We start from the raw sequence: 26,647 nt of genomic DNA on the forward strand, positions 1-26,647 counted from the left end.
TGCCAAGCCTCAGCCTTTTGGGTAGTGCCTCTAGGATGTGTCCTGTTCCATGATCTCACCCGGGAAGGTGTTGAAAGGAGGAAGAAAGAGACGAGAGAGACGGAGACGAGAGAAAGACAGACACTCAATTCCAACTCTACTTGCGGCTGTTTGAAGGAGAGAGAGCAGAGGCTGAAGAACAGAGACAGCCGGGAAGAAGCTGACAGACAGCCACGATCCTTCGCCGTCCATGTGGCTGCCCCCTGCCTTTGCCTTCTCGTAGGCTGTGCTTCCTTGCACAGGCCTTTGCTGCAGAGTCGGCTGTCCTCTGACCTCGCCGAAACTGCAGCGTTCGCTCTCTTCGCCGGGTGCCTCTCCCGACGTGATCGCCTTGCTGTCCGGTCGCTCTTGGAACTGTTGCTGTTGTTGTTGCTGCTCCTGCTCCTGCTGCCTGCTCTTCTTGATCAAAGCAAGGTTGCCTCGACTTCCCCCCCCCCCTTCTTCCGTCTAATCTTCAAAACTGATCCGTCTTTTCTCTCGCCCGAGCTTCTCTCGGCTTGGCCACCGTGCCGCTGTCTTGGGCTCCCCTCACGGTCATCCGACAGATCCGACAGATCCGATTCCAAGCCGTCTCGCCATGAAACAGTCCCCGCGTCCACGGGCCAACAGTCCTCGCCGGCTTAGCCTCTTGATCGGCCTCGTTCTCGCCTGCAGCTGCCAGGCACAACGAGATCCCGGTATGTCTCCCCCTCTCGTCCCCTTCCATCTCCATCTTCCCATCCCTCGCCAACCGGCATAGTGACCGACTTCTGCCGCCGCTTCGGCCACCAGACCGCCGTCATCGACCGCCGCCTCTACATCGATGGAGGCCTCGTCAACTGGAACCCGATGCAGTCGGATCCCGCCAACTACTCCAACACCTGGCTGCTCTACCAAGACCTCGACCACAACAGCGACAGCAGCATGCCCGCTCTGCACGCCAACCTGTCCAAGAACAGCACCGTGCCCAATGTCAGCGGCGGCTTTCTCTGGGCCGACGACGTCAATAAGATGCTCTTCCTCTTTGGTGGCGAATACTACCAGCAGCCGCCGCCCGCAAACACTCTCGCCCTCTGGGCCTACGACGTCCTCCACAATTATTGGATCCAGCGCTCTCCTCCGCCTGCCTCTCAGACCAACGTCTACTCTGTCGCCTACGGTGCCGGCGTCTCTGTTTCCGACCGCGGCGAAGGCTACTACTATGGCGGCTGGCTCTCCAACACCTCTGTCGCCGGCTGGTCTGGTCCACCGCTGGCCTCTTCCGGCCTGTTGCGCTACAACCTCGATGCCAGTACCTGGGCTAATAACACTGGCCCCGACGACGTCCGCCGTGCCGAGGGTGTCCTGCTCTATCTTCCTGCTGGCGATGGTGGTCTGCTTGTCTACTTTGGCGGTGTCATCGACCCATATGCCAATGGCACAGTGTCCGAACAGTCTCTGGACACTGTATTCATCTACGACGTCCTAAGCTCCAAATGGTATTCCCAGAACACAACTGGCAGCATCCCTGGCGACCGTAGACGCTTCTGTGCCGGCGTCACCTGGACTGAAGACCGGTCCAGCTACAATATGTGAGCTCTCGTCTTCCTTCTCCGTTCTATTCCCATCCCATCCACATCTTCATCCAATTCCCCCCTCTTATCCATTTCCCTTCTCATTCAACCCCGTCTCATCCCCATCCCATCATCCATTCATTCACTCCATACTCACATCTCAGATACATCTACGGCGGTGCTGGCTTTCCGCCCGCTACGGCCGGCTACGATGACGTCTACGTGCTCTCTATCCCCTCCTTCACCTGGATCAAGCTCTACCCGACCGATGGGAACTACACGGGATCGTATCCCCACCACAGCCTCTCCTGCAACGTCGTCTCCGGCGCCCAGATGCTCATCATCGGCGGCTCCTTTCCGCTGACCGATGACTGCGACGCTGCCTCGCAGTGGGGCACCCACAACGTCGACCTGACCGAGTCGAGGCCGCCCAACAGGGCTCTCTGGCAGCTCTTCGACCCCAATGAGACCGTCTACAACGTTCCTTCTCCCGTGCTCAGCGCCATCGGAGGAGCCGGTTCTGGCGGTGCTACCGTCACAGCTCCGGCTGCCGGCTGGGACAGCCCCGATCTGGCCGTCCTTCTCACCCGCACCGCCTCTGTTGCCGTGCGGACAGCCACGCGCGCCATCACATCCTCCACGTCCACCGCTGTCGGCCATTCAGGCAACAGCTCCCCGCTCAGCAAAGGGGCCATTGCTGGCGTCGCTATTGGTGCTGCGGTGGCCGTCGTTCTGCTGGGCAGCAGCTGCTGGTGGGTGCTGCTCCAGCGATATCGGAGACGACTCAGGGGCGGCACAACAGGACAGGGAGGACGGGGAGGAGGGGGAGGCCGAGGCGGATACTATTCAGGCGGCCACATCCCACCGCCGCAGGTGGGCATGATGGGGATGCAAAGTGGATTCACCGACTCTCACGGCAGTGCGCAGCCCCTCAGTTCAAGCCATCCTGGCAACTGGTCGCCACAGCATCACGGCATCACTGCCGGCTATTCGCTTTCCAGCCCGTACTCGCTTTTTGGATCTGCTGCTGGCGGCGACGTTGTTGTGTCACAGCCGGTCGAGCTGGCCGGCTCTGGGACCAGTGCGCTCGGTGCAACAAGCCCGGTCGGTTCAGGATCGGGCACTGGCAACAGCGAGGCTCTCGAGCGAATTCGCGGCGTCCTGGTCAAGGTCGACGACCAAGACCGTGTCTGGATGCCCACCGAGACCGAGCTGCAGCTGCCACCCGGCCAGACAGCCTCTCCGGCTCTGGCCATCGACACCACAGCGGCCATTGGCAGCGCTGGCAGAAACACACCACAGGAGCTGAGCTCCACCCGCGGCGAGCAGCAGGACGACCGCTCTGGCAGACACGACACCTTTTACCATCCCTAACTGTTCCCGGCTGTTTTGTTTGGTCTTAATTCGGTTCACTGTCCAGTAATGAAGGTCGGGTCGACGGCAAAAGGGCGGGAAGAGATCGACAAGCAGTACAGTATCCAACAAGTAAGACATGTATAATATGTGCCATCTGTGCCGATGCTCGTAAGCCGTAGGCGGTGTGGTGTCCTTACACCTTGACTCATTGATACCCCGATGTCGGCGTCTGGGCAAAGGATGACTCCCAGCTGTGTCACGGGGCTGAGACGATGCAAAGGTTGTTGTATTCTCTTCAGAGCACCGACATCGGAAACCTCCATCTAGACTGCTCGTGAGATAGCCGTGCCATGTCAGACAGCAGAGCTCGAAAGCCGGCATTTGGTCGTTGGCTGTAAAGCGAAGTCAAAGTTGCTGCTGACAATGCCGACGAGCGTCTAGACCGGTTGCGATCTAATCCGTCCGGTGATTTTCCATGCGGCCGGCGCGGCGAGTGGAACACTGCTAAACAGACGCCGTTGCTGCATTTGATTCCAGACAGACGCGCCTTGATTAGTCACCACCGTCCCTCTGGCGCGTCGTTGCTCTGTTTTGTCCGTTGGACTGTCGAGTGGAGAGGAACACAAGCAAGATAGGGACAATGTTGTCCAAGACGTACCTGCAGTAGCAAATGGCCGAGGCAGGAGACGAGAATGGATGATAACGAAGCGCGACAAGCCCACATTAGCTCACGCTGTCTGAGAATACATGCTCGTATGCAGTGCCGTATGCAGGACAGCTGCAATCAGCATGCAGAGCAGCAGCCAGGCGTTGGGCCGTGACGATTACAACGACCGAGTCGGCTGTTTTTTCTTCTCCGAAAGATCCCGCGTGGGGGAGACATGGCTGGAGCTGCGGAAGAGCGAAAGGGTATGCCATTGTGTCTCGTCCTGTCGCCATTCGCATATTATTTCGACTTTCCCAAATCCAAGAGCCAGCAATGGGCCACTAAACCGACGGTTGCCGAAACGGCAGGGGTGCCAGAGATAAACACAGCGATCTAGGGCGAACGGGTCTTAGACAAGTGGGCGGGTGATGCAGGGCGTCCGCCTAGGAATGCACTTTGTGCGAGGTCGTCAACACCCAGAAAATGCCACCAGAAAAGTGACGGCTCATAGCGCCGGTGGCAGTGCTCCACCGACCAAGTCCAAACCGGAAAGATGTGTCGTTCTTCCGGACGAATTCTTCGCACAAACGTGCCCGTTGGTGAGGAAGCGCAAGGGGAGAGTAAGCAGCCAGGGAGAAGGCCGAGATCCACGGCGATGCAGGGCAAGAACTGTCGCTGAGATGGCTCACAAAGGCCAGACTGTTTGTGTCGCTGTGGCTAGGGAGCGTGACCGCCGTGACCGCCTAAAGCGGAAAACCGAGATGGGCTGCCTGCTTACCTGTGCCAGTTTGGGCCGTTTGTCTCACGGACCGACTGTCCGACCAGGCAGCCGTCCTTTCGCGGCACGGCGACGCATTCTCGTTGCAGGAAGCAGCGGCGGATCGGAGCCAGCAGCTAAGCAGCTACTGCCATGTAGGGGCCAGGCACCCCAGGCAGCTAGGCAGCGGTAGGAACAGACAGCTCATATCGCATGGTGACATCGCTGCCACATCTCACGTCGCCGGCGAGCCACCGCCGCCTTCCTACTCGTCCGCGGCTGCCCGGCCTGCCCCCCACGTTTCCGGACATCGAGGGAAGGAACCTCTGGCGAGCCTGGCCTGCGCTGCGCGCCGGCACAATGGCGGAAGGAGCAGTAGGACTGGGCGGGGAGTCGCTTCCCTGACGCGAGAACAGCCCATGCCGACGCCAGAGTCGTGCTTGCCCAGACGCAATGCCGCACAGCCGCCAGATGGATGACGATTTGGCTATGGAAGCAGCGACACAACCGCGCGCTCTCTCGTCACCCCTATGCCAATACTACGCCACACGTGCACGCCGGCATGTCTGCACCAAGGCCCTCTGTCCAGACGCCATCGCCCACCCACAAGTCTTCTCGCCCTGCTGGCGATCGGCCATTGGCCCACGCCCGTGCACGGATGGTCCAGATTGGCAGCTGTCGAGAGGGGATCGAAAAAAAAAAGATTAAACGAGAATGAGTGAAAAATACGACAATTTGCCTCCCGTGAAAATTTTTCACCTGCCAGCACGAACATTGCTGCCGGACAAAGAACAGAGCCCGTCTCTGCAGCCGGTTTGGGATGGAGAAGCCAGCTCTGGCTCGCTCCCAGTGGCCTCGTCTCCGTTCACACCCCCATTGCAGCGGGACAGCGAGTCTGCGCGTACAAATACAACGGTTGGCAGCTGGTCAGCCCATACACACCATTCAGTTGTGTCATTACCCTACCCGCTGCCCGCTATCTTTCACCATTACAAGGTGCAATTGGCCTGGGCCGGCTCGCTTACCTCAGACAGCGCAGCATAGACTTGCCCGTTCTTACGAGTACTCATTATGCTACCCGTACGAGCAAGAGACATTCTGCCTGCTCAAACCATAAGACGCGCGCGCGTGTGTGTGTGTGTGTACACCCCCCCGCGAAGTACGACGTACAGCGGCTGTGGGCGTCGTGTCGTGCGCCCTTTGTCGGGAAGCAGGGACATGGACCAGCTCACCGTGCAGTCGTAAGTTGGACTCGTATTCCACAGTATCAAGTGCCAGCTCGGCAGCCGTCCAGGTCGAGCCATCGACAAGGTCGCTTGCTGCCATTCGCTGATCGGCCCGGACGGCTCCATCCAAGCAGCCACTTTGCAGCTCTGTCGGTGTGGTGAGCTTGCTGTGCTGTGTTGTGGGTGCGGTGCCAGTGCCAGTGCCAGTGCCAGTGCCAGTGCCAGTGCCAGTGCCGATGCAATCCAATGCAAAGTCTATGCTAATGCCAATGCTAGGCGGTACGGCATTGCTAATGCCATGGATTGCGTACCCCATCAACAATATCCAGAGCCTGTGTCAGGCGTTGCCCCTGCGCTCTCTGATTGGTCGTGCCTGCTTTTCGGCACACTACCACATCAAAAGGACACTGGCATATCTCCGCTTTCGGATCTGCGGTGTACTGCTCGTGCTATGGGCGGGGGCCACCAACCAGAGGAAACGGCCAGGCACGCCATAATACACAATCGAGCTATCGAGACTCCCCTTGGCCTCTCCGGCTGAAGTCTCAGAGATCGGGTCTTTAGGAGTAGTCGCACTCTAGACGACCGAAACGTGTTGCAACGGCCTTTGGAGCAATCACGCAAGAAGGAGTCATCCCTCTCCCCCATATAATCTTATCCGGACACCCAACTTCTGACTCTATGCACGCAATCAACTTCCAGTCTGTCTCACACTTTTCAACTTCACTCTTCACTTCACACCTCGACCCATCGTGCTTGCCATACCTAGATTCACTCGCCTGGTCCACTCGTCTTTCGTCCGGCTTCCTCCTGTAACGGCAACAACGTACGTCATCTGAACCGCCAGCAACCTCGTTTCTGGTCCGACCTGATTCTTTTGCTCCATTTGGCCTACGCTTCCTTCACTTTTCAATTCCTCGTCTTCCCCTTATTCTTCTGCCCTCTTGTCGTCTCTATCGGCTACGCAATTGTCCAATCACTCTGGCCTCTGCAGTCCTCCTCCTCCTCCTCCCCCACTCGGCCGACTTGGATCAACCATTGCATCGCCTATCGCTATCCACACCAAAAACCCAACTGCTATCTCGGAAGCCAACACGACCCCCGCGGCGTGAAAACCACACCATCGCTATCTCTTGTACTCCGTACACTCATCCTGTGCGCACAGCCGAGATAGCCTTGAACACAGCCCAGACAGTGAAAAAACACAAGCGAAAAAAGCAAAGAAACCCTGCTGCAGACAAGCCGGTCTGACACCCAGCTTTCCCCCACATACAGTCTCGGCATATCTTTATCTCTTGTCCTCGCACTTCTTCGTGCAACTCTCTCCGCTTCATCCTCCTTTTACTACCTGCTTCCTGCCAGCTCAACTTGTTTGGCCTGCTGTGGATTTCGGACGCTAGAGAATACACACATCCAACCAAAGTGACCACCGTTCGATTCATCTGCCAGAACGGGAAAGCGATTAAATTTTTCCTGCAACCAAGTCTGCAACATTACTTATTTGCCACTGGCGATAGCACAGACGCATCTGCCTGCATAATACCCCTTGAAAAAAAACCGAAGGGAAAAAAAATTTCAAAGTCCACATTGCTCCTTGCAAGGGATTGCTCATTAAAACGACGGCTAGGGCCTTACTTCGTCTGAGAGAACGAGACAGGAGACAAGAGACAACCGCAGTTTTTCCCCTTTTTTTTCCCAACAGTCTCAGAACGGCGCTGCCGCCCATTGTCTCCGCCCATCCTGTGAAAAGGGACGGCGTTGACTAGAAGGATTGCCGCGATAACAAATATACTAAAAATGCACCACACTCGACGCAGGTCTGGCCACGGACTGCCCAACACATCCATGACTGACGTCCGCAAAGCCGCCACGGCCAATGATGTCTCCTCAAAGCACAAGCTGCCGCCAAAACAGACTATGCCTAGCAGTCGCCGGACTTTGAGCTCTCACACTTCGAAGACGGGCAAAGCTGTTCCCTCGGGTCGTGATGCTGAAAAGGAGCAAGAAGAGGACCACTGGTTTGAGGATGAGCGTGAGAGCTTTCCTCAGTTCTGGTATGTTTGATCTCACTACACCTCATTTTCTGGCCTTACCCCATGACACTTTGTGTGGGCGACCCTCGTCGTCACCTGATATGCGGGTGATCACGTTCACTCAGACCATTGGACAACTAAAGGAGGGGAAGCGCCTGGGGGTTTGGGCGATGTTGTTGGGGAGAGGGAACGTGGAACCCTGCAGCAAAGCATGCGACCACAACTATCCCGCCCCTCAACGTCTTCGGCCATTGTTCCTGCATAGACAAGTGTTCATCGACAGATTTGCTGACAGACTTATAGCATGACTTGCGAGAAGCAATTCGTCGCCAAAGATGACCGGTTCCTGTATTGCTCAGAAGCGTAAGCAACACGCATGATTGCCAGGCACTCATTGATTATACTTGCAAGCTGACACTCCCCATAGATGCCGCGACTACGACCAAGAGTATGGCAACACGATCAGCACGCAGCACTTTATGGATACTTATGCCAACAACAGAAGCTATTCCATATACGCCACGGACAACTCCGAGCCGCGGGACATCATCCCGCGTGCTTCACCGTCTCGGCCTAGCTCCACCTACTTCTCCCCTCCGCCCACGCCAGCTAAGACGTCGTCCACACTGCCTACTTCGTCCGCCATCGCCGCGCTGCGATCGCTCTCCATTCGGGACGCAAGCCCACCATCGCCCACCGTCCCACCTACAACTGGAATTTGGCCCTTTACGACTCGCTATGCGGCGGCGAGTCCTAGCTCATACGCTCGGCCTTCGGCAACAGTGTACGCATCAACGTACGATCATGGCTATTATCACCACGCAGGAGCCACTAATTACTATGGATCTGGATCTGGCGCTACCGGCAGTGAGCGGCCTCTGCCCCCGCGGCGCCCTGGCAGTTATTCTCGGCCGAAGAGCATTGAACTGGTGACACCCCTCATCGGACAGTGATGTGGGATACGAAAATAATGAGCATGACCGCGACTATTGTCAGGAGCTCGGTTTTCGTCAGAAGTGTGGGGGGTAGAGGCGCAGTGCAACCCCACCTATAAGCTGGGGTGGGTAGCACTGATGGAGGCGTGAGAAAGGAAGAGACCGCATCTCGCGTTGACGTCGCCCAGCAACTCAGCACTGCACACCATCGCTCCTCGGCTAGCGTCTGTACGAACGATATCGTGCGCCCAGCCGTCTCTGTGCGGATGCCACCGGACGGGTTAAATATTCGATCGCACGCGACTTCGGCACACCTTTGCCATGGCACAACCACACAGCGAGGCACTCACAAGCCGTCCGGTGGTAGCATTGGCCCTACACAATGTGCCACAGAGAGACCCGGGGGAGTCTGGCCATTGGAACAACAAATTTCGATTAATTGCATTGGGTAAAGAGCTTAGCTTCAATAATCTGGAGGAGGGATTACTCCCATACGGCATTGTGTGCATTATTATTTAAATTGGATCGGGCATATTCAGCGGCACAAGATTAATGGCAGGAAGGGGGTCATTTTACGTTTGTGATTGACGGGATACCGACTGCTTTTGGCACAAGACGAGACATGCATGTATATATACCAGCAGTACGTAAGCGCGGGACATGTAGCATTATAAATTCAAAGAATTGAAGAGCAACATGGTCTCATCTCGCACAACCAGGAGTGGTTGTTGTCTCACTGGTGGCCACATGATGATCGAAATCCTGTTTTTGGAACTTCCAGTGGCACGACATATGCAGGTCTGAATCGCAATAGCGAGCGGGAACAACGGTAGCGACCAACACGTCGAGGGTCCCCTTGTACGTTTATTGATCTATGTAAATACAGGGTTATCTCCGTCTATGTATATACAGCAAGGATGATGTTGTTTACGCAGAAGGAAGACAAAAAGAGGTGCTAAAGAGCCAGTCGCGCGTCTAGACGTGAGAGGCGGCCATTCTGGGTAGGAAGGCCCTCGATCTGGCCGGTGATGTACCAGTTCTCGCTTCCAACGCCGGTGGGAGCATAGAATAGGCCCCAGGGATCGAGTGCCTGCTTCAGGGCGTAGAGGCGGACATAGTGGTCGGTGCCGTAAAAGGCCTGCTGGAAGTTGGGCTCGAGGATGTCGGCCTCGCTCATGTAAGCACCAGCAGTGGGGGAGACATCACGCCAGCGCTGCATCCAGTCGTTGGTGAGCTTGAGGCAGGCAGCGGCGATGGTGTCAATGTCTGCCGTGGGGCTCCAAGAGGCGCCGAGGATGGCGTGCATGACGGTCTTGCGCCAGGCCGGGTTGACGGCACTGTCGGGGTAGCCGGCCGGAGGGTTGGCGCCGATATTGAAGGCGAGGAGGGCACCACCATCGGAGATGGTGCTGCGGAAAGCAGCGACTGTGTCGTTGAAGAGGGTGGCGTTGCCAGTCAGCGGCTCAAAGTTTTCACGCGGGAAGAGGCGGCTGGCGGTCTTGACAAAGGTGATGCCGACGGTCTCGAGCGGAAAGTGCAGGTCCCAGGCGTCGTAAAAGTTGTCGCAGGCATAGTAAGTGAGGCCAGAGCGGACATCGATGCCGAGGCGATCGAGATCGACTAGCAGCGGTTCGATCAGGGCGGCGAGCGAGGCGGTGGTATGACTGGGGGCAAAGAAGGGGGCCATCTTGAAGGCGAGGGAGTCGGTGGCGGTGAGAGAGACAGAAAAGTACTCGTAGCAGCCGGCGTCGACAAAAGATGGCAGGCGGGCGAGGTAGGCAGTGACGCCCTGCCAGAAGACGTCGGTAGAGATGTTGGTTGCTGAGCCACCGCCGCCGATGAAGCTGAAGGTGGCGACGGCGACCTGAAGGCGCGGGTAAGCCTTGACGGTCAGCGACGTGACGATGCCAAAGGTGCTGCCGCCGCCGCCACGCAGAGCCCAGAAGAGGTCTGGGTGCGAGCTGTTGCTAGCGGTGATGAAGCGGCCGTCGGGAAGGACGACTTCCATGGCCAGCAGCTGGTCGGATGCCATGCCGTAGATGCTCGATAGCGGCGAGTGGCCGCCACCCAACATGTAGCCGCCGGCCACGCCGACTGTCTTTCCCTCGCCACCGACCACAGTGACGTTGTGTGCCTGGGCAAACTCGTACAGCTCAAAGGCCTGGATGCCAGTGCCAACTTTGATGGCCGGCCCGGTGTAACCGTCCTGGTGCAGGGAGCCGTAGAAAGCGGCTTGCTTGAGACCATGCGTCCACACCGACAGTGCGCCCGCGCCGGCCGACTTGCCGTTGAAATCGTGACCCGTATTTTTGACCACCAGCCGCAGGTTTGTATTGCGGGCAAAGTTGACGGTCAGCTGCACGTGTGCCACGCTGCTCACGGCCACGGCGTACGACGGATAGCCGCCCAGCGTGCAGTTCTCGCTGCCATACGTAGCCGACATGCAGGTTCGGCCCTGATACAGCGGCCACATGACCGAGGTTGGATCATCGGCGCTGGATTGTTAGATATAGATGAGAAGAGAAGATGAGAAGAGGACGAATAAGAAGAAAAGGGAAGGAGGGAAAGAGCAATATGAAGAGGAAGGAGAGAGCTAACCAAACCATGACAGAAGGAACGACCGACTTACTGCATGTACGAGTCGTTGCTCCAGTTATTGGTGATAAACGAGCAATGCTCCTCGTCCTCATTGTCCCAGCTCGTGTAGCACGGAGAGGCCAGGGGCACCGTCTTGATCAGCACGTCGGGGCCCAGCAGCAGACCAAGCACATCCCAGACAGCGGTGCTGGGGTACAGCTGGTCGCCTGGAAGCAGACGGCACAGGCCCGAGCGTTTCACGACGGGGCTGTTGGTTGCGTCGGCAAAGGCGAACAAGTCCGAGCTGGTTAGGTTGACGGCCGTCAAGTTGGACAGAACGGCATCTGTCAGCTGTTGGGCCTCAAAGGGGAAGTAGGCCGTGCTGGCGTTGGTGGCAGTGCTGACATTGACGACAGCGGGAGCCACAGTGTCTGTATTGGCAGCTGGCACATGTACTATGTCAGCAGAGAAAGGGAGAAGGATGGATGACACAAGCTCACCGAGAACGATGCCTTTGACGGACAGAGACTGGGCGCAGACAAGAGGTGCCAGGAGAGTGGCAGCCACGGTGGCAACTTGACCAAGAGAGGACGCAGCCATTGTCTGAGAGAGAACTGACAGGAACCGGAGAACTGGAGGGTTGGCTACAGATGCAAAATCGAGGAGAGACAAGAGTCGGCGAGAGACAGGCCACTAATTAAGGGCACACGGGCAGACACGACAACAGACCGGTCACCAGAGGGAAAAAGCCCAACGCGGCCAAAGCTGGAAGGATCATTTCGGCAATTGTGGCCCGCGACGGGGGAACGAAATCATGCTCATTCTGCGCTGGACAAAGGGAAGCAATAGCGCAGCGGCGAACCAAATTGGGCGAGGCAATAAGCCTGCATGAAGCAAGAAGGATCACCAAGTGCGGGAACAGGGGCAGGGACCGAGACAAGGTACGAGGACAAATATGAAAGGTACAATGCATGGCAAGCGGCAGCATCGATGTTTAAAAGGTGTGGTGACGGGATTTAGAACAATACAAGTTACGGAGTACCTTGGAACAAAGGAATTGGTTGTGGTGCTAGCGCTGCAGGGCAATAAGCTAGATCTGCTGCAGGGCATCTAGTTAGGCCGCCTAGACCACAACGGGTCCATTGTCTGGGTCGTTGTTCTCTTTCGAGTGCTTCCTACCAGGGACCGACTCCTTCCTGTTATACGTTGAATGTGACGGCCTACACAAGTATGTGCGTCGTAAGATAATACGATACATAGAGTGTACGAGCCATGTACGGAGCACGTTGTAAGCTAAGTTGGGGGAAAGAGCAACTGGGCCCGCTCTTTGACCAGTAACCTTGTTCTTTCCTACCCGCAATTTCGGCCGTCGTTGGCCCCAAAAATTCTCCTCGTCGTTCCGTTCTGCCTCTTTTTCCCCTTGCCTTTCTCTTCTCTCTTCTCTCCTGTGCTGACTGCGTCTTGCTCATTCAACCCCCGCCCTTCTCTCTTCGTTCTCTCGAGTACTATAATGTGTATTCGCCCGATTTTGTTCTCTCGGACGGCCTGAGCGTCAACGTCGTAACGGCCGAGTCCAGCTGTAACAAAGGCTAGTTTCCGCTCGCTTTCGACCGCAATTCCATTCCAACCTCCACATCTTAACTTAAGATCCTTCCAGCTATTGGCGCACTTCCCACTCCAGTTAGCACGGTGCGGCTTTGCCCCATCCAGGCCGATCTACTGAGGGCAGACCCCGGAGAACAGGGCATCTCCAGCCGGCGCTAGTTGGGAATGGATGCTCGATCCTTGTCTTGTTTCTTTTGCCATCGCCACAGCGTCTCAGCTGCTGCTGCTGCTGCTGCTGCGCTGACCGGAACGAACGGATCCCACACATGATGGCAACCCGTTTCGTCGCGCTGCTTGATCGCCTGCACATCCGTCATCCTCTACGGGGAATAGGCTAACAGCCAAGGGAGAGAAAAGGAAGAGTCAACGACTTAGGGTCTGCCCGAAGAGGTGTCACCCGTAGGAAGATGCATAAGTGCCTCTTGTCTCACATGCAGTTCTTCGCGCCGAGTATACATCCACACCTCTGGCCCTGGCTTTTCATCCCTTTCCTTGTCCTGCTCTTCTTGTCTCTGATTTTTTTAGGCCTGCTGCGTGTCTCTCCTTCTCTGGCCTTGCATATTCGTATGCCTTGTCTTGCATCGCCGGCCTTCCGCCAGTCATGCCGACGACGACGATTAGCGTGGCGGCCTCGCTGATTGCCGCCGGAACGGGTGCGGCCGATTCCCACCCCTCGTCGCCGCTGCAGCGATTCGGCCTCTCCATCGTGCTCTTCTTTCCCCTGTTGGCCGTGCTTGTCGTCGGCCTGCGCGTCTACAGTCGCCTGCAGACCAAGCAGTTCGGCCTCGACGACGGCATCATCATCCTGGCCGCCGTCCTGTCTGTCGCCCAGACGGCCGCCAGCTACATGTTCATCAAGACAAACTACGTTGGCATCCACGCCGACCACGTCCCCGTTGACTACGACGAACGCTCGGCCCTCATCTGGAATTTTGTCGTCCAGGTGCTCTACAACCCCATCCTGGCCCTCGTCAAGACCTCCGTCCTGCTTTTCCTCCTCAAACTGGGCAGCCAGAAGCAGGCCGTCCGCCTCTCCATTTACGTGCTCAATACTTTCAATCTCTCCCTCATGGTGGCCATCTTCGTCGTCGTCATCTTCCAGTGCCGCCCCATCTCCTTCAATTGGGACGTTTCCGAGCATGGCCACTGCATCAAGCAAGGCGCCTTTTACATGGTCACCGCCGCCCTCACCATCCTGACCGACATCCTCAGTTTGGCCCTGCCCTTCTGGGTCTTTCTCGACCTCAAGTTGCCCCGTCGCGTCAAGGTCGCCCTGCTCTTCGTCTTTCTGCTTGGCGGACTGTCCGTGCTCTCTCTCCCTCTGTGTTCGTCCCGTCGCATCTACTCCCTCCCTATACTAACGTCTCACAGCGTCACTGTCGTCAGCATCGTCTGCCTCGTCTTCCTCTACAGGGCCTTCTTCCAGGCCCCTTCCTCCGATCCGACCTACTCTATCGGCTTCTGCGTCTCGATCATCGAGACTAATCTGGCCATCATCTGCGCGTCCGCCCCGTCCCTGCGTGGCCTCTTGCGCGTCTGGTTCCCCCATTTCTTCTCCTCCAACCGGGCCAACTACGACTATGACTACCGCTACCCCACCGGCGCCAGTCGCGGCCAGCACCAGAGACAGCATGGCGGCCGTGCTAGCCACATTTACGGCAGCGGCAGCGTGTCCACCAAGATCACGAGCCGGTGGAAGGACAGCAAGGGCAGCAAGCCAGGTGGTGGCGGCAGAAGTGGCGGGAGAAGCGCCGACCGCCGCGCGAAGAACGGGACCAATGTCGACGACGACAACTCGTACCCCCTCCGGAACCTTCCGGGCACTGAGGTACGCACGCACACCGAAGTGCAGAGTCACTCGATCAGTTCGAGCGAGGAGGAGATCATGACGTACAACGGCATCGTGCGGACGATGAACGTCAGCGTGCAGTACGATAACGAAGAGCACAATGCCAACCGCGAGCACAGCCAGAGGAGCCGGCCGGGCAGCAGTCTGGGCGAGCGGAGAAGCTTCAGTGGAGGAGTATAGACTTGCGTTGACGTATTCAGGTTTCCCTTTCCTTTGTTCTTTTGTGTAGACCAGTGTGCGGTTTTTATTTAGGTTGATAAATGTAACTCGTAAACGTGTGCTTGGATTGTATAAAGTGTTGATGGATGTAAAAGGCTCTTTGCTTCATTCGGTAGATTGATGGAATAAACAAGTCAAGTAGATCGACATTGGTTGTAAGATCATAGGATTTGGCCAGAGATTTAATACAGCTTTTGAAAAAAAAAAAAAAAAATAGAAATAAGGAGAAGGATGAACAGACTGATGCTTTGCAGGGGGCAAAGGGCCGATTAGATCCGAGTCGCTGAGATTGATCAATCGTTGCATGTTATGTTGTAGTCGGGAGCGGCCGAAGATTGCGCAGTTCGACCTATTGTGTTGGGTCGTATTGCCCTTGCTCACACTTTGGTGCTTGGAGCTGTACGAGGCTGTCTTGTTGTGGAAGTAGATCGGTAGTATTACACCTTGCTCGACTTTGACGGCTTCACATAGAGGATAGTGCAAGTATAGGATTATGTGAAGGTTAAAGGAGGCTATACGTAGCGGTCATATAACGTGATGCACTGTGAGGAGCAGGAGGCTGAATAGGGTCTAGTGTGGGGGAAAGAGTGTTGTGTACTAAGGAAGAAATAGATACATCGCGACCCTTCTGGGGATCCGTATTAATACTAGTGTCAGGCCCCGCTTTTATGCATTCTGACCAATTACAGGCCCGTACGGCCAAGTGGGGCGGAAGGGCCACAGTGTGGCGGATTCCAATGCTTGACAAAAAGCTCGCCAGGGTACACGGGCCGCTCGCCAGGGTACTCGGGCCGCTCGCCTTGTTGGCATCCTGTGTGCCTCTGCGGCTATTGTGGAAGAACGGCGAGTTTCCGGCCTGCGTGCACACGTAGCTGTTCTTCGAAGATGGAAGCCGATTGGGTAAAGAGGCCTTTAATGTCCTCGGGCGAAATGAAAAGTGCTTTGAAAGCCCGGGCCAGGAAAAAAAATGCTGTGAAGTTTGAATCTATGCACGGCGCTACTACCCGTAAAGCTCACATGCAAGGTTAACTTAACGTCACTTATCTTCCTTGGGGGAGGAGGGGATGGGGGGGTAGCAGAAAGCTGCTCTGAAGTCCAATGCAAAGCCAACTATTTGATCACGGCTTCCTATTGATACTGCAATTGATTCATCATTGATTTTGTTCTCACCATAAAGGGGGTGTTAATTCCATGCTAACTGGCCTCCCTGAGGGCATGTGACGGGAGATCCTCGCCAGTGTCTGACCCCTTCAAGTGACCGTATATGGCAGCATGTCCTTCAGAGTTAGTCTTATAGGCCGACAAAGACCTTTAATGAAGTTCTCTAGTGAGTTTAAAATGTCATAGAAGCAACTGGGTGTCTACCAGCGCTAACCTTCCTGTACTTATGTCTAACAAAGCCCCCACTTTAGGCCTTTAAGACTTATTGTACGATTCTGCCTTGTGTATTTTTGACAAGACAAAGGACAATGTAATAGTAGACGGTAATCTGTCAAGCATTGGAATCCGCCACACTGTGGCCCTTCCGCCCCACTTGGCCGTACGGGCCTGTAATTGGTCAGAATGCATAAAAGCGGGGCCTGACACTAGTATTAATACGGATCCCCAGAAGGGTCGCGATGTATCTATTTCTTCCTTAGTACACAACACTCTTTCCCCCACACTAGACCCTATTCAGCCTCCTGCTCCTCACAGTGCATCACGTTATATGACCGCTACGTATAGCCCCTTCACACTTTTCACAGCATTTTTAGTCTCATCCGAAGGGATCTTATGGCCTACCACAAACGTCACATTGAAACACAGCAAAAAAATTGGCGGCTGCCTTCCGTCTTACTAGCGAACCCCCAAAATGAACGCTGCATGTACCAAACCCACTAAACGACGATAAATTGTCCATTCTCCGTAAAGAAGAGGTGAAAAGAGCCTACGACAAGGCAGAGATATACAGAGGCGGTAGACGACCGAAAGAGAAGGCGAAAACAGCTAACCGAGATAGATAAAACGTGCAGATCCCCGAGCCCGCCCGATGTTTCCGTTTTTTTTTTAAAAAAAATAAATAAACAAATTTCTATGGCACCAATGGAGGAGGAAAAACAGGAAGAAAACAAACAATAGAAAGAAGCCAAGAGGAAATCAGTTGGATGCGCCGGCTGTTGAACCTCGCCTTCCAGGCTCGAACCTGGCCGAACAGGCCGATCGGGAGAGTTCTCCTGCTCGTTGCCGTTTAGTTCCTTTTTTTGCTGACGCCTTGAGCTCTTCTTCCTCCCACCGTCCTTCCTCGTACATTCGTCCGTGCTGGCAAGCACGTCTTCTGCGTTCCTCATTGAGCCCGCGACGAGGCCATCTCGCCGTACTGGCCACGATGCTGTGTCGTGTCGTAGGCCTGCAGCACGCGTGTCTGGCTTTCGTCTGCCTGCGAGAAGGCATAACCACGCTGCTTGCGCATCCGCTGCACCTGCCGCACCTTGCGGATAGCTTTTTGGAACTGCTCCATTCTGGTGATGTTAGAAAGGGGAACAGAGGAAAAGAGGAAAGAACCAGGATCTCAGAAAATACATACCTTGGTCGGTAGTCCTGAATGTTGTACTTCTGGATCTCCTGAATGTGGTGGTACGTCTCGGGCCGGTACATGCGCTTGGCATACTTCCAGGCAAAGTCACGCAGCAGACAGCCGACCGACAGGACAACCATCTGCAGCCAGAAGACGGGACTCGCGTACAGCCGGGCCACGATGCCCTCGTACTCGGTCGAGAAGTGCAGCATCGGCGCGACGGTACCGTAGATGGCAATGAAGCCGAACCAGACGGCCATGCTGCCGGGGATGGCAATGACGTGGTACTTCGTCCAGTTGCTCGTCACCAGGGCGGCCTTGCCCAGGACGGTCAGCAACACGGTGCCGTACAGCGCGGTGCCCCAGAGCCAGTGCCCTGCGATCTGGCCATTGCTCTCCATCAGGTCGTCGTACCAGAACAGCTCGCTACCAACGTACAGGACCAGTGAATGGTACGTCGCCGTCAGGATCCAGCCGAGGAAGATCTTGACGCTGAAGAAGGTGTTGCGCTGGCCGAGCCCGTAGAGCTGCGGGTAGCGGTCGAGCAGCCGGGCCGAGACGAACTGGTCAAGGATGCCGATGGCCAGCGGCGGCAGCACCGTGTAGAAGACGTTGTAGAACGACAGCGTCCACGACTCGTAGATGACCTGGCCGGAGAAGACGTTTTGGAAGGTGTACTAGAAATTAGTCAGCAGTTAGTCAGCGGCTACTAAACATACAAGAAATGGAAAACTAAAAACACAAATCACAATCTCACCCAGAACTGCGTCAGATACAGCGTCATGTTCTTGTAGAACGAGTACAGAATGGCCTTGCTGATGCGGTGGTAGCTCCAGGCGCCGTGGACCAGCAGCAGCTTACGCAGGTAGCGAAACTGGGCAATGGCCACGTCGGCACTGCGAGCGGCCTGGAGACCCTCTTCGCCGCTGATGCCGACGCCGATATGAGCCGCCTGAATCATGGACACGTCGTTGGCACCGTCGCCAATGGCCAGCAGGATGGAATCCTTCTGGTACTTCTTGACTAGCTTGACGACCAGCGCCTTCTGTAGCGGCGACACGCGGCAGCAGATGACGGCTTTGCACATGATGGCCAGATCGAGGAAGAGCTTGTCCATTTCCTTTTCCAGCGCAAAGGTCAGCGACTTGCCGTCGATCACCAGCGCCAGGTTCTCCAGCTCCATCGTCAGGCCTTCGCCCTGGTTGCGGATCGCGTCCAGCTTCTTCTGCAAATTATCGCGCGTGGCCGCTGCCGTCTCTTCGTTGACGATCAGCAGCATCATGTCCTCGCTCAGCAGCTTGCAGCTCATGCCGATGTTGATGGCCGTCTCCTGCCGGTCGCCCGTCAGCACCCAGACCTTGATGCCCGCCTGCTGCAGCGTGTGGATCGTCTCGGGCACCCCGTCCTGCAGCCGGTCCTCGATCGCCGTGGCACCCAAAAGGTACAGGTCGTGCTCGATCAGCTCGGCCGCCTTGTCCAGCTCGTCCGCCCGATTGCCGCCCAGCGTCATGGCCGCCTTCTCGAATACGGCCTGCCACTGCTGAAACTCCTGCTCCGGCACCTCGCGTGTCGCCAGACAGAGCGTCCGCAGGCCCTCGGACGCATAGTCCTCCAGGTGGCGCAGCGTCGCCTCCACGTGCGGGTTGTCGTCGCTGAGTCGCTCCAGGATCACCGTGTCGGCTCCCTTGCAGTACAGCCGGATCCGGCCGTCCGGACAGCGGTAGATGGTCGACATACGCTTGCGCGTCGAGTTGAACTCGCATACCGCCAGCAGCTCGTACTGCTGCTCCACCCCGTGTGCCTCGATGATCACGGCCCGCGGCTTGCGTGCCACAAAACGATATCCCAGCATCACGGCCCCGTCCACCAGTGCGCCTTCGTCGGGCGAGGCGGCCTGGTACTTGATTTTGCCGCCCTTGGCTTCGTCGCGTTCCGGGATGACCGTGTGGCACGTCGCCAGCAGCGAGAGGAACTGGTCGATCACCTGACTCGACTCGTGCGTCTGCAGGTTCTTCTGCAGCTGCTTGAAGTCGTAGATCCCGCCCATGCCGTCGTCCTGCACCGTGGCCCGTCGGTCTTCCGGTACTTCCTGCGCGTACATGATCCCGGCAATCGAGCACTGCTGGAACTTCATCATGTTGCATGTCAGCGTGCCCGTCTTGTCCGAGAAGACGTACTCGACCATGCCCAACTCCTCGACCAGGCTGGACGTCCGGCAGTTGGCCGGCGTGTTCGTCTTGTCGTGGTACATGTCCAGGTCGTCGTTGATCAGGATGCCGTGCCAGTACTTGATCATCTCGATCGTGACGAACAGCGAGATGGGCACGAGCGCCGAGAACAACACCCAGTACGTCACCATGTCCTTGAAGAACGTTCCCACCACGGACGCGGCCGAGTTGGTCCGCGTCAGATCGAGGTACGTAAACTCGCTGGCGTGCACGCTGCGCATGATCAGGTCGCCCACCGTGCAGATGAAGCTGAGCCCCAGCAGCACGCCGATGAGCACCAGCACGAGCGAGTTGAGCTGGCGCTCCACCTTGGTGCGCTTGATCGGCGTCGCCGTCGCGTTGCGCATGAGCTTCGTCTCGTGGCCGGTGAAAACAACCACGCCGTGGATCCAGGGCGTGTTGCGGAGCGTTGCGCCGCGCAGCAGCAGCTGCTCCGGGTTGAGCGGCAGCTCCTTCTCGCCGCCACCCGCCTGCATCGTCATCGTGGCCTCGTACGTGTAGAGGCTGCTGTTGGGCTGCTCCGACTGGATCCGCCCGCCCAGACGGCTGAGGTCGCCCGGGCTGACCAGTGCCGACGTCTCGGGAAGTGCCTGCTTGATCTTCAGGTTCGTCTCGCCGTCCAGGTTGGCTGTCTCGATATAGCACAGGCCTTCGGGCTCCGAGCTCGCCAGCAGCACTAGATCGGCCGGGAACGGCTCTTCCGACTGCACGCGGACAATGTCGCCCACATGTAGGTCAATCCATTTGGCGTCTGCAAAGCTGGACCCGCGCAGGACTCGCGCCTTGGACATGTTGAGCGCCCGGTCGGCTTGCTTCCGCCGGTAGTCCTCGACGAGCTCTTTGCCTGCCGACACCATGAGCACGATAACGAGCGGACCGATCGTGGTGTACTGGTTGGTTGGCGACAGGTTGGGGATCTGTTGCAGGCCCGCCGTGAAGAGGAAGAAGACGTTGGCGTATTTGGAGAACTGCTCAAAGAAGAACTTGGGCAGGAAGGAGATGACGTTGTACTTGGCCGTTGACACGTGGTTGTCCACGTACTTCATCAGCCCGTTCTCCGGCGGATTGTTGAGATGGATGATGCGAGGGCCCAGAGTCGCCGGGTCTGGCTTCTTGCTGCCGAAGCCAAACTTGAAGCCACCGCGGGATGGCTGTGGTTCTGCTGGGCTCGCGCCCGCCGGCTCGACGCGTGGCTGGCCGGCTGCCTCTGTCAGTGGCAGGTCCATCTCGGAGTAGCCCTTTTGGCCCATGCCAATCAAGCTCTTTGCCCGGCCAAGCAGGCCGCCTCCGAGGCCGAGCACGCTGTTGCGTTTCCGCGCCATGTCCCGGCCAGCCGAATCGGACATGCCGGGGTTCATGCGGCCTTCGTTCTGGTAGTAGGACTGGCCGTCGTCGGGATAGTCGTCAAAGTCGTCGGCATACCGCTGGTAGCTCCCCGTAGCCGACGCCTGGCCAAGCTGCCCGCTGCTATTTGTGGGATAGGGCGCCGGGCGCGGGGAGGTGAATGCGGAGCTGTCCGCCGGCCGGCCAGGGCCCTTTGCGGATGGGTGTGTGGTGACGCCAGCGCCGACAAAGTCATCGTAGGATACGGAGGGACGCGACATATTCGTCTCGTCATGATCGTGGGTATAGGTGCGCAGGAGGTCGTCATCGTTGAGGTCAGATCGCTGGCCACCGCCGTAGATGGGCTGATCGTTGTCGAGGTCGAGAAGGAGGTCGTTGTTCTGCGCACCGGCATACCCGCCCGAGAAGGGCGGAGGTCTGCCCGCCATGCGTGCAGGTGGACAGATCCGATCACCAAAGTCGCAAAGGGGGCTGCTGTCCCGGCAGACGGAACTACAACAGCGAATGCGCAGTCATGGAGCACGGCCGACGGTGCTGGCAATAAGGGCAGATGCTCGGGAGAGGGGCGGAGTCGAAATCAATCGTGTCGGAGGATGAAAGCGTGGCGTAGACGTTGACGGCAAGCTGGTTGCGACGGTGTCAAGAAGATGATTCTCGCCTTTGTGTTTGTGACAGGTAGTCTAGTTTGGAGAGGATATGGCAGGAACGCATGGTTGCTAGCACAGCCACCCTGGCACGTATTGCCTGCTATAAAATACGATAACCAAGAATAACCAAAATACGGTGGGGCTTCAGGGACTTCCAGTGTGGTTTTTCGAAGGGGGGCACTGCTTTTTTCTTCGTCCTGGCACAGACTGTCGGCGATCTCCCATTGGCCCTAGCCCGACAGAGCGACGGGACCTTCTAGACCGCCAGAGCAGCAGCTTGCACTCGTCTGTTGTTCGTTGCCCGTTGCGAGAACCGCCCGGCTCGTCGTATACTCCGTAGCTATGGTTCATTATCAGCTGTTTGGTTCTGGGCACTTCTGGGTAGCTCTCCAGAATAGACCCACCTGAGAGAGAATAGGGGCGAGTGCCGAGCATTCTGGTGTCTCAGAAGCTACGCTATAAAAATGGGAAACACGCACCAAGAATGAATGGCCCCAGCGGCCCAGCGAATCCGAGTACGTAAGCCTCACCAGCCATCTTCAACGCCACCTCAGCCTCGCTAACGACCAGGCTTTCCGCCACCTTGCAAGCGAAACGAAACACGAGACGAGCTGGAAACTTTGCCAGGCTGACGTATCGGGCATCTGCCATCTTGCATCCGACATCTCAGCGACACGATACTCCCGTATTCGTACACGGACGTCCGTCCTCAACAACATGGTCTGCAGCAGATGCGCAAAGCTCGTGACGGGCACCACCCTCGCCACGCCAGGCGTCAAGAAGAGGAGCGAGCTCTACCACGGCTCTCTCGGCTCTTCGTCCTCTGCGGGCGCGAAAAAGGCGTCCACGCTGGGCCAGACGGGCATCGGAAAGAGCAAGCTGACATCCAAGAGTGCCAAAAACCCATATGCACAATACGCAAGGTCAGCTGCTGGGATCCTGGTTCTTTCCTGTCCCTACTCTGTACTGACACGCCACAGCTCCTGTGACAAGTGCAAGACAAAGGTCTCTCAAGGCCACAAGTACTGCCATAATGTGAGGATTTCCGGTGTTGTGCTCTTAGCAGTTGGAGGTTGGTGCTAATGCAAGGCAGTGTTCCTACAAAGAGGATGTTTGTGCAATGTGCGGGAAGCCGAACAAAAAGTCCAAGTCCGTGCCGACTGTCACGGGCCAGAAGTTTTCTCTGAAGTGAAAGAGCCAAGCATCCGTACGGCAAGCAACAAAATACAAGAGTACCGCTTCGAATCCTGCCCATCTCGGACGCGACATGCACGTCCTTCCTCTCAAACCAGCGCCAAGTGTGCGCGATGCGAAAGAGGAGGTGTGTGTGACTTGGGTGCGTGATACCCCGTACGGGTTTCACAGGCTAAGCATGGACTTCTTTTCAGGAGACAGGGGCAATCTAGACGGGACGATCGTTATAAACTACATAGTATCTTATATAGACAATACCCTAGTGCAATTCGCATTCACCCCGTACCACCTCAGATCGACGCCTTGTTCGTGCTCAGCAGCGGCGCCAGGAAGCTCTTGATGTAGCTGTTCACGCCCTCGCTCGCCTCCCACAGCGCCCAGTGGCCGCCGGGCACGTTGCCCTTGGTGAGGTTCACGATATAGTTGTCCATGTTGGCGGTCAGGGTAGGCGGCAGGGCCGCGTCGGCCTCGGCCGTGATCATGAGCGCCGGCATGGTCAGCTTGTCGACGCCGTGCGGACCCTTGATGAGCACGCGCTCATCCTCATAGTCGAGCTGCGACGTGCGGTACCAGTTCGTGGGCCCGCGGAGGCCGTGCCGGGCGATCTCGCGGGTGTAGTACTCAATCTCCTCCGTGTTCAGCAGCGGTGTCGGGCCCATGTCGGCCAGCCGAGGAATGTCGAAGCCGCGCTCGGTCGAGAAGCAGTGTCGCGGCTTACCGTCGACCTTTTTTTCGTTGGCGCCAAAGTAGATGCAGTCGAGCAGCTGACGGGTCTTGGTCTCGCCCTCGACCGCGCGCCAGAGCTCGTCGCCAGCAAATTGCAGCTGGTACTGGAAGTTGGGCAGCACCTTGACGCGTTCCGTCAGCGGCATAAACGCCCCCGTCGCCGGCGGAAAGAAGGGCGTGCAGACGCTGAAGAGGCCACGCAGCCGGTCTCCGTGCCACAGCGCCATCCGCCAGGTCATCGCTCCACCCCAGTCGTGACCGCCGACAAAGAAGCGCTTGTCGTCCTCGCTGTCGTTGCCCACAACGCCCACGTGGTCCACCAGCGCAACCAGGTCGCTGCACATGCTCTTCTGCCGGTACGCCTCGATCTCGTCCGGCGCGTCTGTCCCGCCGTAGCCAAGCATGTCCGGCACAATCACCTGCAGGCCCAGCTCCTCGGCCAGGACCGGTACCTGGTTCCGCCAGGCAAGACCGAGGTCGGGGAACCCGTGGATCAGCACAATCGTGCCCGTGGGTGTCCGTCCATTCGGTGGCTGTACCAGCCGGTAGTGGTAGGTCCGTCCGTTGACCGTCACCTTGTGGTGCGTGGCCCGCGGGTCCGATGGCTTGAGCTTCTCAAGGGCCATCGTTTCTGTGTGGGAAGAAGAAAAAGAAGGACTGGATTCAGCGAGGCGGTTGTGTAGAGGTCGCCGTTCCTTGCAATCTGGCTAGACGGCAATGCAACAGGATTTGGCCGTGCTTTATACGGACTTATCCAGAGCTCCTTCCGCATACAGAATTTTGGATGCCACCTGGCAGAACTCCTCGGGACCTCGGCATTGGGCCACGTAACCGAGCGGGGGACTCAGAGACGGGGTCTAAACGGACTGCGTAGCGATGCCCAGAAAACAGCAAAGTAGTCATAGAAAGTGCATGGTTACATGCATGGTCTGTTGACAGCTCCATACGGAGTAAGATACCTAAATGACTTTACTCCGTAAACCCGTACCGCAATGTAACCCGTGCGTTTCATCAGTAAGCGTCTCGTGCCCCACTAATCCGCAATTCGTTGCGAAACGAACGCTACAACGGACAGCTGAAGAGCATCATCCAACTGATATATACCGGCACTTGGCTATTCAGGGCGTAGGTGCATGGTTCTTCGTCACTAATTGGTGGGGTATTGCGCCGTAACCCTGCATGATGCCCAATCCCGTTCCGAGCGGTTTCTCCATTGATTCGTTGTTGAATAATCAACAATAGCGGACGACTGGACGCCGTCGACGTGGCGGCCGGCTTGGCTCCAGTTCGCCACTGTCGGTGGTCTGAGCCTTGACTATGCTCCCGCTCCCACAGACGCTCTGATCGGGGGTTTCCAGTAGGAGTTGCGACTCGCCATCGCCGTCCTCTACAGCTCTGCCGCCGTTAAATGTGTCATTGCCGCCGACTCCCATGAGCTGCTCCTCCGTCATCCAGCCGGCTTCGACGGAAAACCGCACAATGTCTGCCGCACTCGCAAAGGACAGAATGGCAGGCGGCGCGTTGGGATCCATGTGGAGCCACAATTCGCGGGTCAGGCGTCTGAAGCTTGCCAGATCCCGTTTCTCGCCGCTGAAGCTGCGTACCAGATAACCGTAAAGGTAGGCCAGCCACAGCACGTTTGTGTACGGGCTAAAGTCCTTCCACGAGATAGGTCTGCCGTCCGGACCATTGTCGTATGGCCGCTGATGGCAGCTCGGAGGCAGATGAACTCGGTCACCCTTAAGCAAGTACGACCGCATCTGTCTGTACACTTTGCACTGTGCTGCGTGCGTGCTGGTGAAAAGGCTCAGATCCTTCTCCAGATCAAAAGCGATGGGCTCGCCAGTAGTTCCGCTTCCAGGCTCATCTGCACGCGATAAGCCGTAGTCCAGAATTGTAATGTCCAGTCCGGAGTAGCCAAACATCACCGACTCTTCGTCCTTTTCGGTCTTCTCTCGCGGGGGCGTGATTTGCCGAACACACAGGTTTCCCTCGTGCAGATCTCGGTGCTGGCAGACACAAACAAATGGCTTAGTCACGCATATACAGAGGAGGGGCAGAAGCGGTGAACAAACCTCGAATCCAGCCTGGTCCTCTGCCCGGGCTAGAGCTATGGCGACGTGAAGAAATACATCCCACAGCTGCCACACCGACTGGACAACAATGTCCTCCAGAGCCTTGCCGGCATCGCCTAGTTCAATGACAAGAAACCGTGTGTCTTCAAGGTACCGGCTCGGCGACGGGTAGAACTGCAACCGGTCGGGATCCTGGCGCTTCGCCCGTCGGTGAAACGTCTGGTGCGTCTCCAGCAGGTCCTTAGTCGTCCGACCGCGTACAATGTAGCGCTCCTTGTAAACGACAAAGCCCGGGATGTCGGCCAGCAGCTCAGATATAGCGAGCTCGCCGCGCAGGTCTTCCTCGTCGTGTGGCTCCTCGTCCACAAGACCTGATTTCATCTGTGCCTTTGTCTGTGGTTTGATTGGCGACGACAATCGGATGGCCTTGATGATGCTCGTTCCCCTCACGTTTGTCACACGATATACCTCCGCGTATGACGCCTCCGCAATCTTTTCAATGCGATCTCCAGGGGGGCACATGTCCGTCCAGGTCAGAACCCGTAGGCCTTGCTCGATGCTGTCGTCAAGGTAACTGTCGAAAATCTCCGAGGTTCCTGAAAGCTGGTCTTCTACTGCGGTGTGGCCGGTCTGATCGACGTCATTCTCTTCAACGGCAACTTTGTCGCTTTCGATCTCTTTGTCGGTCTCTACGAGATGCTCTTGTGGCTCGACCTGTTTTGCAGGGACGGGAGGTGTCGTATGCCCGGACTCAGTCGGCTCGTGGGTCGTGTCGAGCGACACCAACGTAAGCTGCTCGGAAAGGCCGTCTATTGCTTTGCTCTCGATCTGCCGGTGTCTTTTTTTCCTGTCGGTCGGGCTGCTTGGGAGTTTCGTGTAGAACAGTCCTTGCTTGGTTCTGCTCCCGGTCTTTTTGCCGTAAGTCCGCACTGTTAAGGTTCCCAACATTTTGAGGATGTCATGAAGTTTCCATGCTGTACGGAGTATGAGTATGTCGAATGTGTGCTCAAAGCGCGTAGACCATCGCTCCGCACAATGATGTAGTCCTGAATAGCTGCATCATTCCAAAGGCAGGAACGAGTCCCCCGTTGTCAAGGGCAACAAC

General features: G+C 57.0%; 9 protein-coding genes across 9 annotated transcripts; 4 read left to right on the top strand and 5 right to left on the bottom strand.

Annotated features, from left to right (window-relative positions):
- Nucleotides 1–616: 616 nt before the first annotated feature.
- On the top strand, nucleotides 617–2,945 carry CMQ_1613 (uncharacterized protein; the record flags this gene model as incomplete). Its single annotated transcript, XM_014318692.1, has 3 exons — nucleotides 617–716; nucleotides 779–1,589; nucleotides 1,736–2,945. The coding sequence occupies 3 exons, from the start codon at nucleotides 617–619 to the stop codon at nucleotides 2,943–2,945; spliced, it is 2,121 nt and encodes a 706-aa protein (XP_014174167.1).
- A 1,564-nt stretch (nucleotides 2,946–4,509) lies between these two features.
- On the bottom strand, nucleotides 4,510–5,872 carry CMQ_1701 (uncharacterized protein; the record flags this gene model as incomplete). The annotated part of the gene is made up of 2 exons (XM_014318780.1): nucleotides 4,510–4,731; nucleotides 5,501–5,872. 2 exons carry the CDS (start codon nucleotides 5,870–5,872, stop codon nucleotides 4,510–4,512), a joined length of 594 nt encoding a protein of 197 aa, XP_014174255.1.
- Nucleotides 5,873–7,353: 1,481 nt separating this feature from the next.
- On the top strand, nucleotides 7,354–8,542 carry CMQ_657 (uncharacterized protein; the record flags this gene model as incomplete). Its single annotated transcript, XM_014317736.1, has 3 exons — nucleotides 7,354–7,610; nucleotides 7,893–7,952; nucleotides 8,017–8,542. The coding sequence occupies 3 exons, from the start codon at nucleotides 7,354–7,356 to the stop codon at nucleotides 8,540–8,542; spliced, it is 843 nt and encodes a 280-aa protein (XP_014173211.1).
- A 937-nt stretch (nucleotides 8,543–9,479) lies between these two features.
- Nucleotides 9,480–11,701, bottom strand: CMQ_729 (FAD-binding domain containing protein; the record flags this gene model as incomplete). Its single annotated transcript, XM_014317808.1, has 3 exons — nucleotides 9,480–11,019; nucleotides 11,154–11,532; nucleotides 11,602–11,701. 3 exons carry the CDS (start codon nucleotides 11,699–11,701, stop codon nucleotides 9,480–9,482), a joined length of 2,019 nt encoding a protein of 672 aa, XP_014173283.1.
- A 1,606-nt stretch (nucleotides 11,702–13,307) lies between these two features.
- Nucleotides 13,308–14,735, top strand: CMQ_1403 (uncharacterized protein; the record flags this gene model as incomplete). The annotated part of the gene is made up of 2 exons (XM_014318482.1): nucleotides 13,308–14,008; nucleotides 14,078–14,735. The coding sequence occupies 2 exons, from the start codon at nucleotides 13,308–13,310 to the stop codon at nucleotides 14,733–14,735; spliced, it is 1,359 nt and encodes a 452-aa protein (XP_014173957.1).
- A 2,362-nt stretch (nucleotides 14,736–17,097) lies between these two features.
- Nucleotides 17,098–21,328, bottom strand: CMQ_1614 (phospholipid-transporting ATPase; the record flags this gene model as incomplete). The annotated part of the gene is made up of 3 exons (XM_014318693.1): nucleotides 17,098–17,272; nucleotides 17,338–18,005; nucleotides 18,086–21,328. 3 exons carry the CDS (start codon nucleotides 21,326–21,328, stop codon nucleotides 17,098–17,100), a joined length of 4,086 nt encoding a protein of 1,361 aa, XP_014174168.1.
- Nucleotides 21,329–22,035: 707 nt separating this feature from the next.
- CMQ_1340 (cript family protein) lies at nucleotides 22,036–22,630 on the top strand (the record flags this gene model as incomplete). Its single annotated transcript, XM_014318419.1, has 3 exons — nucleotides 22,036–22,062; nucleotides 22,175–22,470; nucleotides 22,528–22,630. The coding sequence occupies 3 exons, from the start codon at nucleotides 22,036–22,038 to the stop codon at nucleotides 22,628–22,630; spliced, it is 426 nt and encodes a 141-aa protein (XP_014173894.1).
- A 401-nt stretch (nucleotides 22,631–23,031) lies between these two features.
- CMQ_1156 (epoxide hydrolase) lies at nucleotides 23,032–24,093 on the bottom strand (the record flags this gene model as incomplete). Its single annotated transcript, XM_014318235.1, has 1 exon — nucleotides 23,032–24,093. One exon carries the CDS (start codon nucleotides 24,091–24,093, stop codon nucleotides 23,032–23,034), a length of 1,062 nt encoding a protein of 353 aa, XP_014173710.1.
- A 606-nt stretch (nucleotides 24,094–24,699) lies between these two features.
- CMQ_1137 (uncharacterized protein) lies at nucleotides 24,700–26,490 on the bottom strand (the record flags this gene model as incomplete). The annotated part of the gene is made up of 2 exons (XM_014318216.1): nucleotides 24,700–25,476; nucleotides 25,543–26,490. 2 exons carry the CDS (start codon nucleotides 26,488–26,490, stop codon nucleotides 24,700–24,702), a joined length of 1,725 nt encoding a protein of 574 aa, XP_014173691.1.
- Nucleotides 26,491–26,647: the final 157 nt, after the last annotated feature.

The sequence above is a fragment of the Grosmannia clavigera genome, assembly GCF_000143105.1.
Source record: "Grosmannia clavigera kw1407 unplaced genomic scaffold GCSC_140, whole genome shotgun sequence".
Classification (NCBI taxonomy): Eukaryota; Fungi; Ascomycota; class Sordariomycetes; order Ophiostomatales; family Ophiostomataceae; genus Leptographium; species Leptographium clavigerum.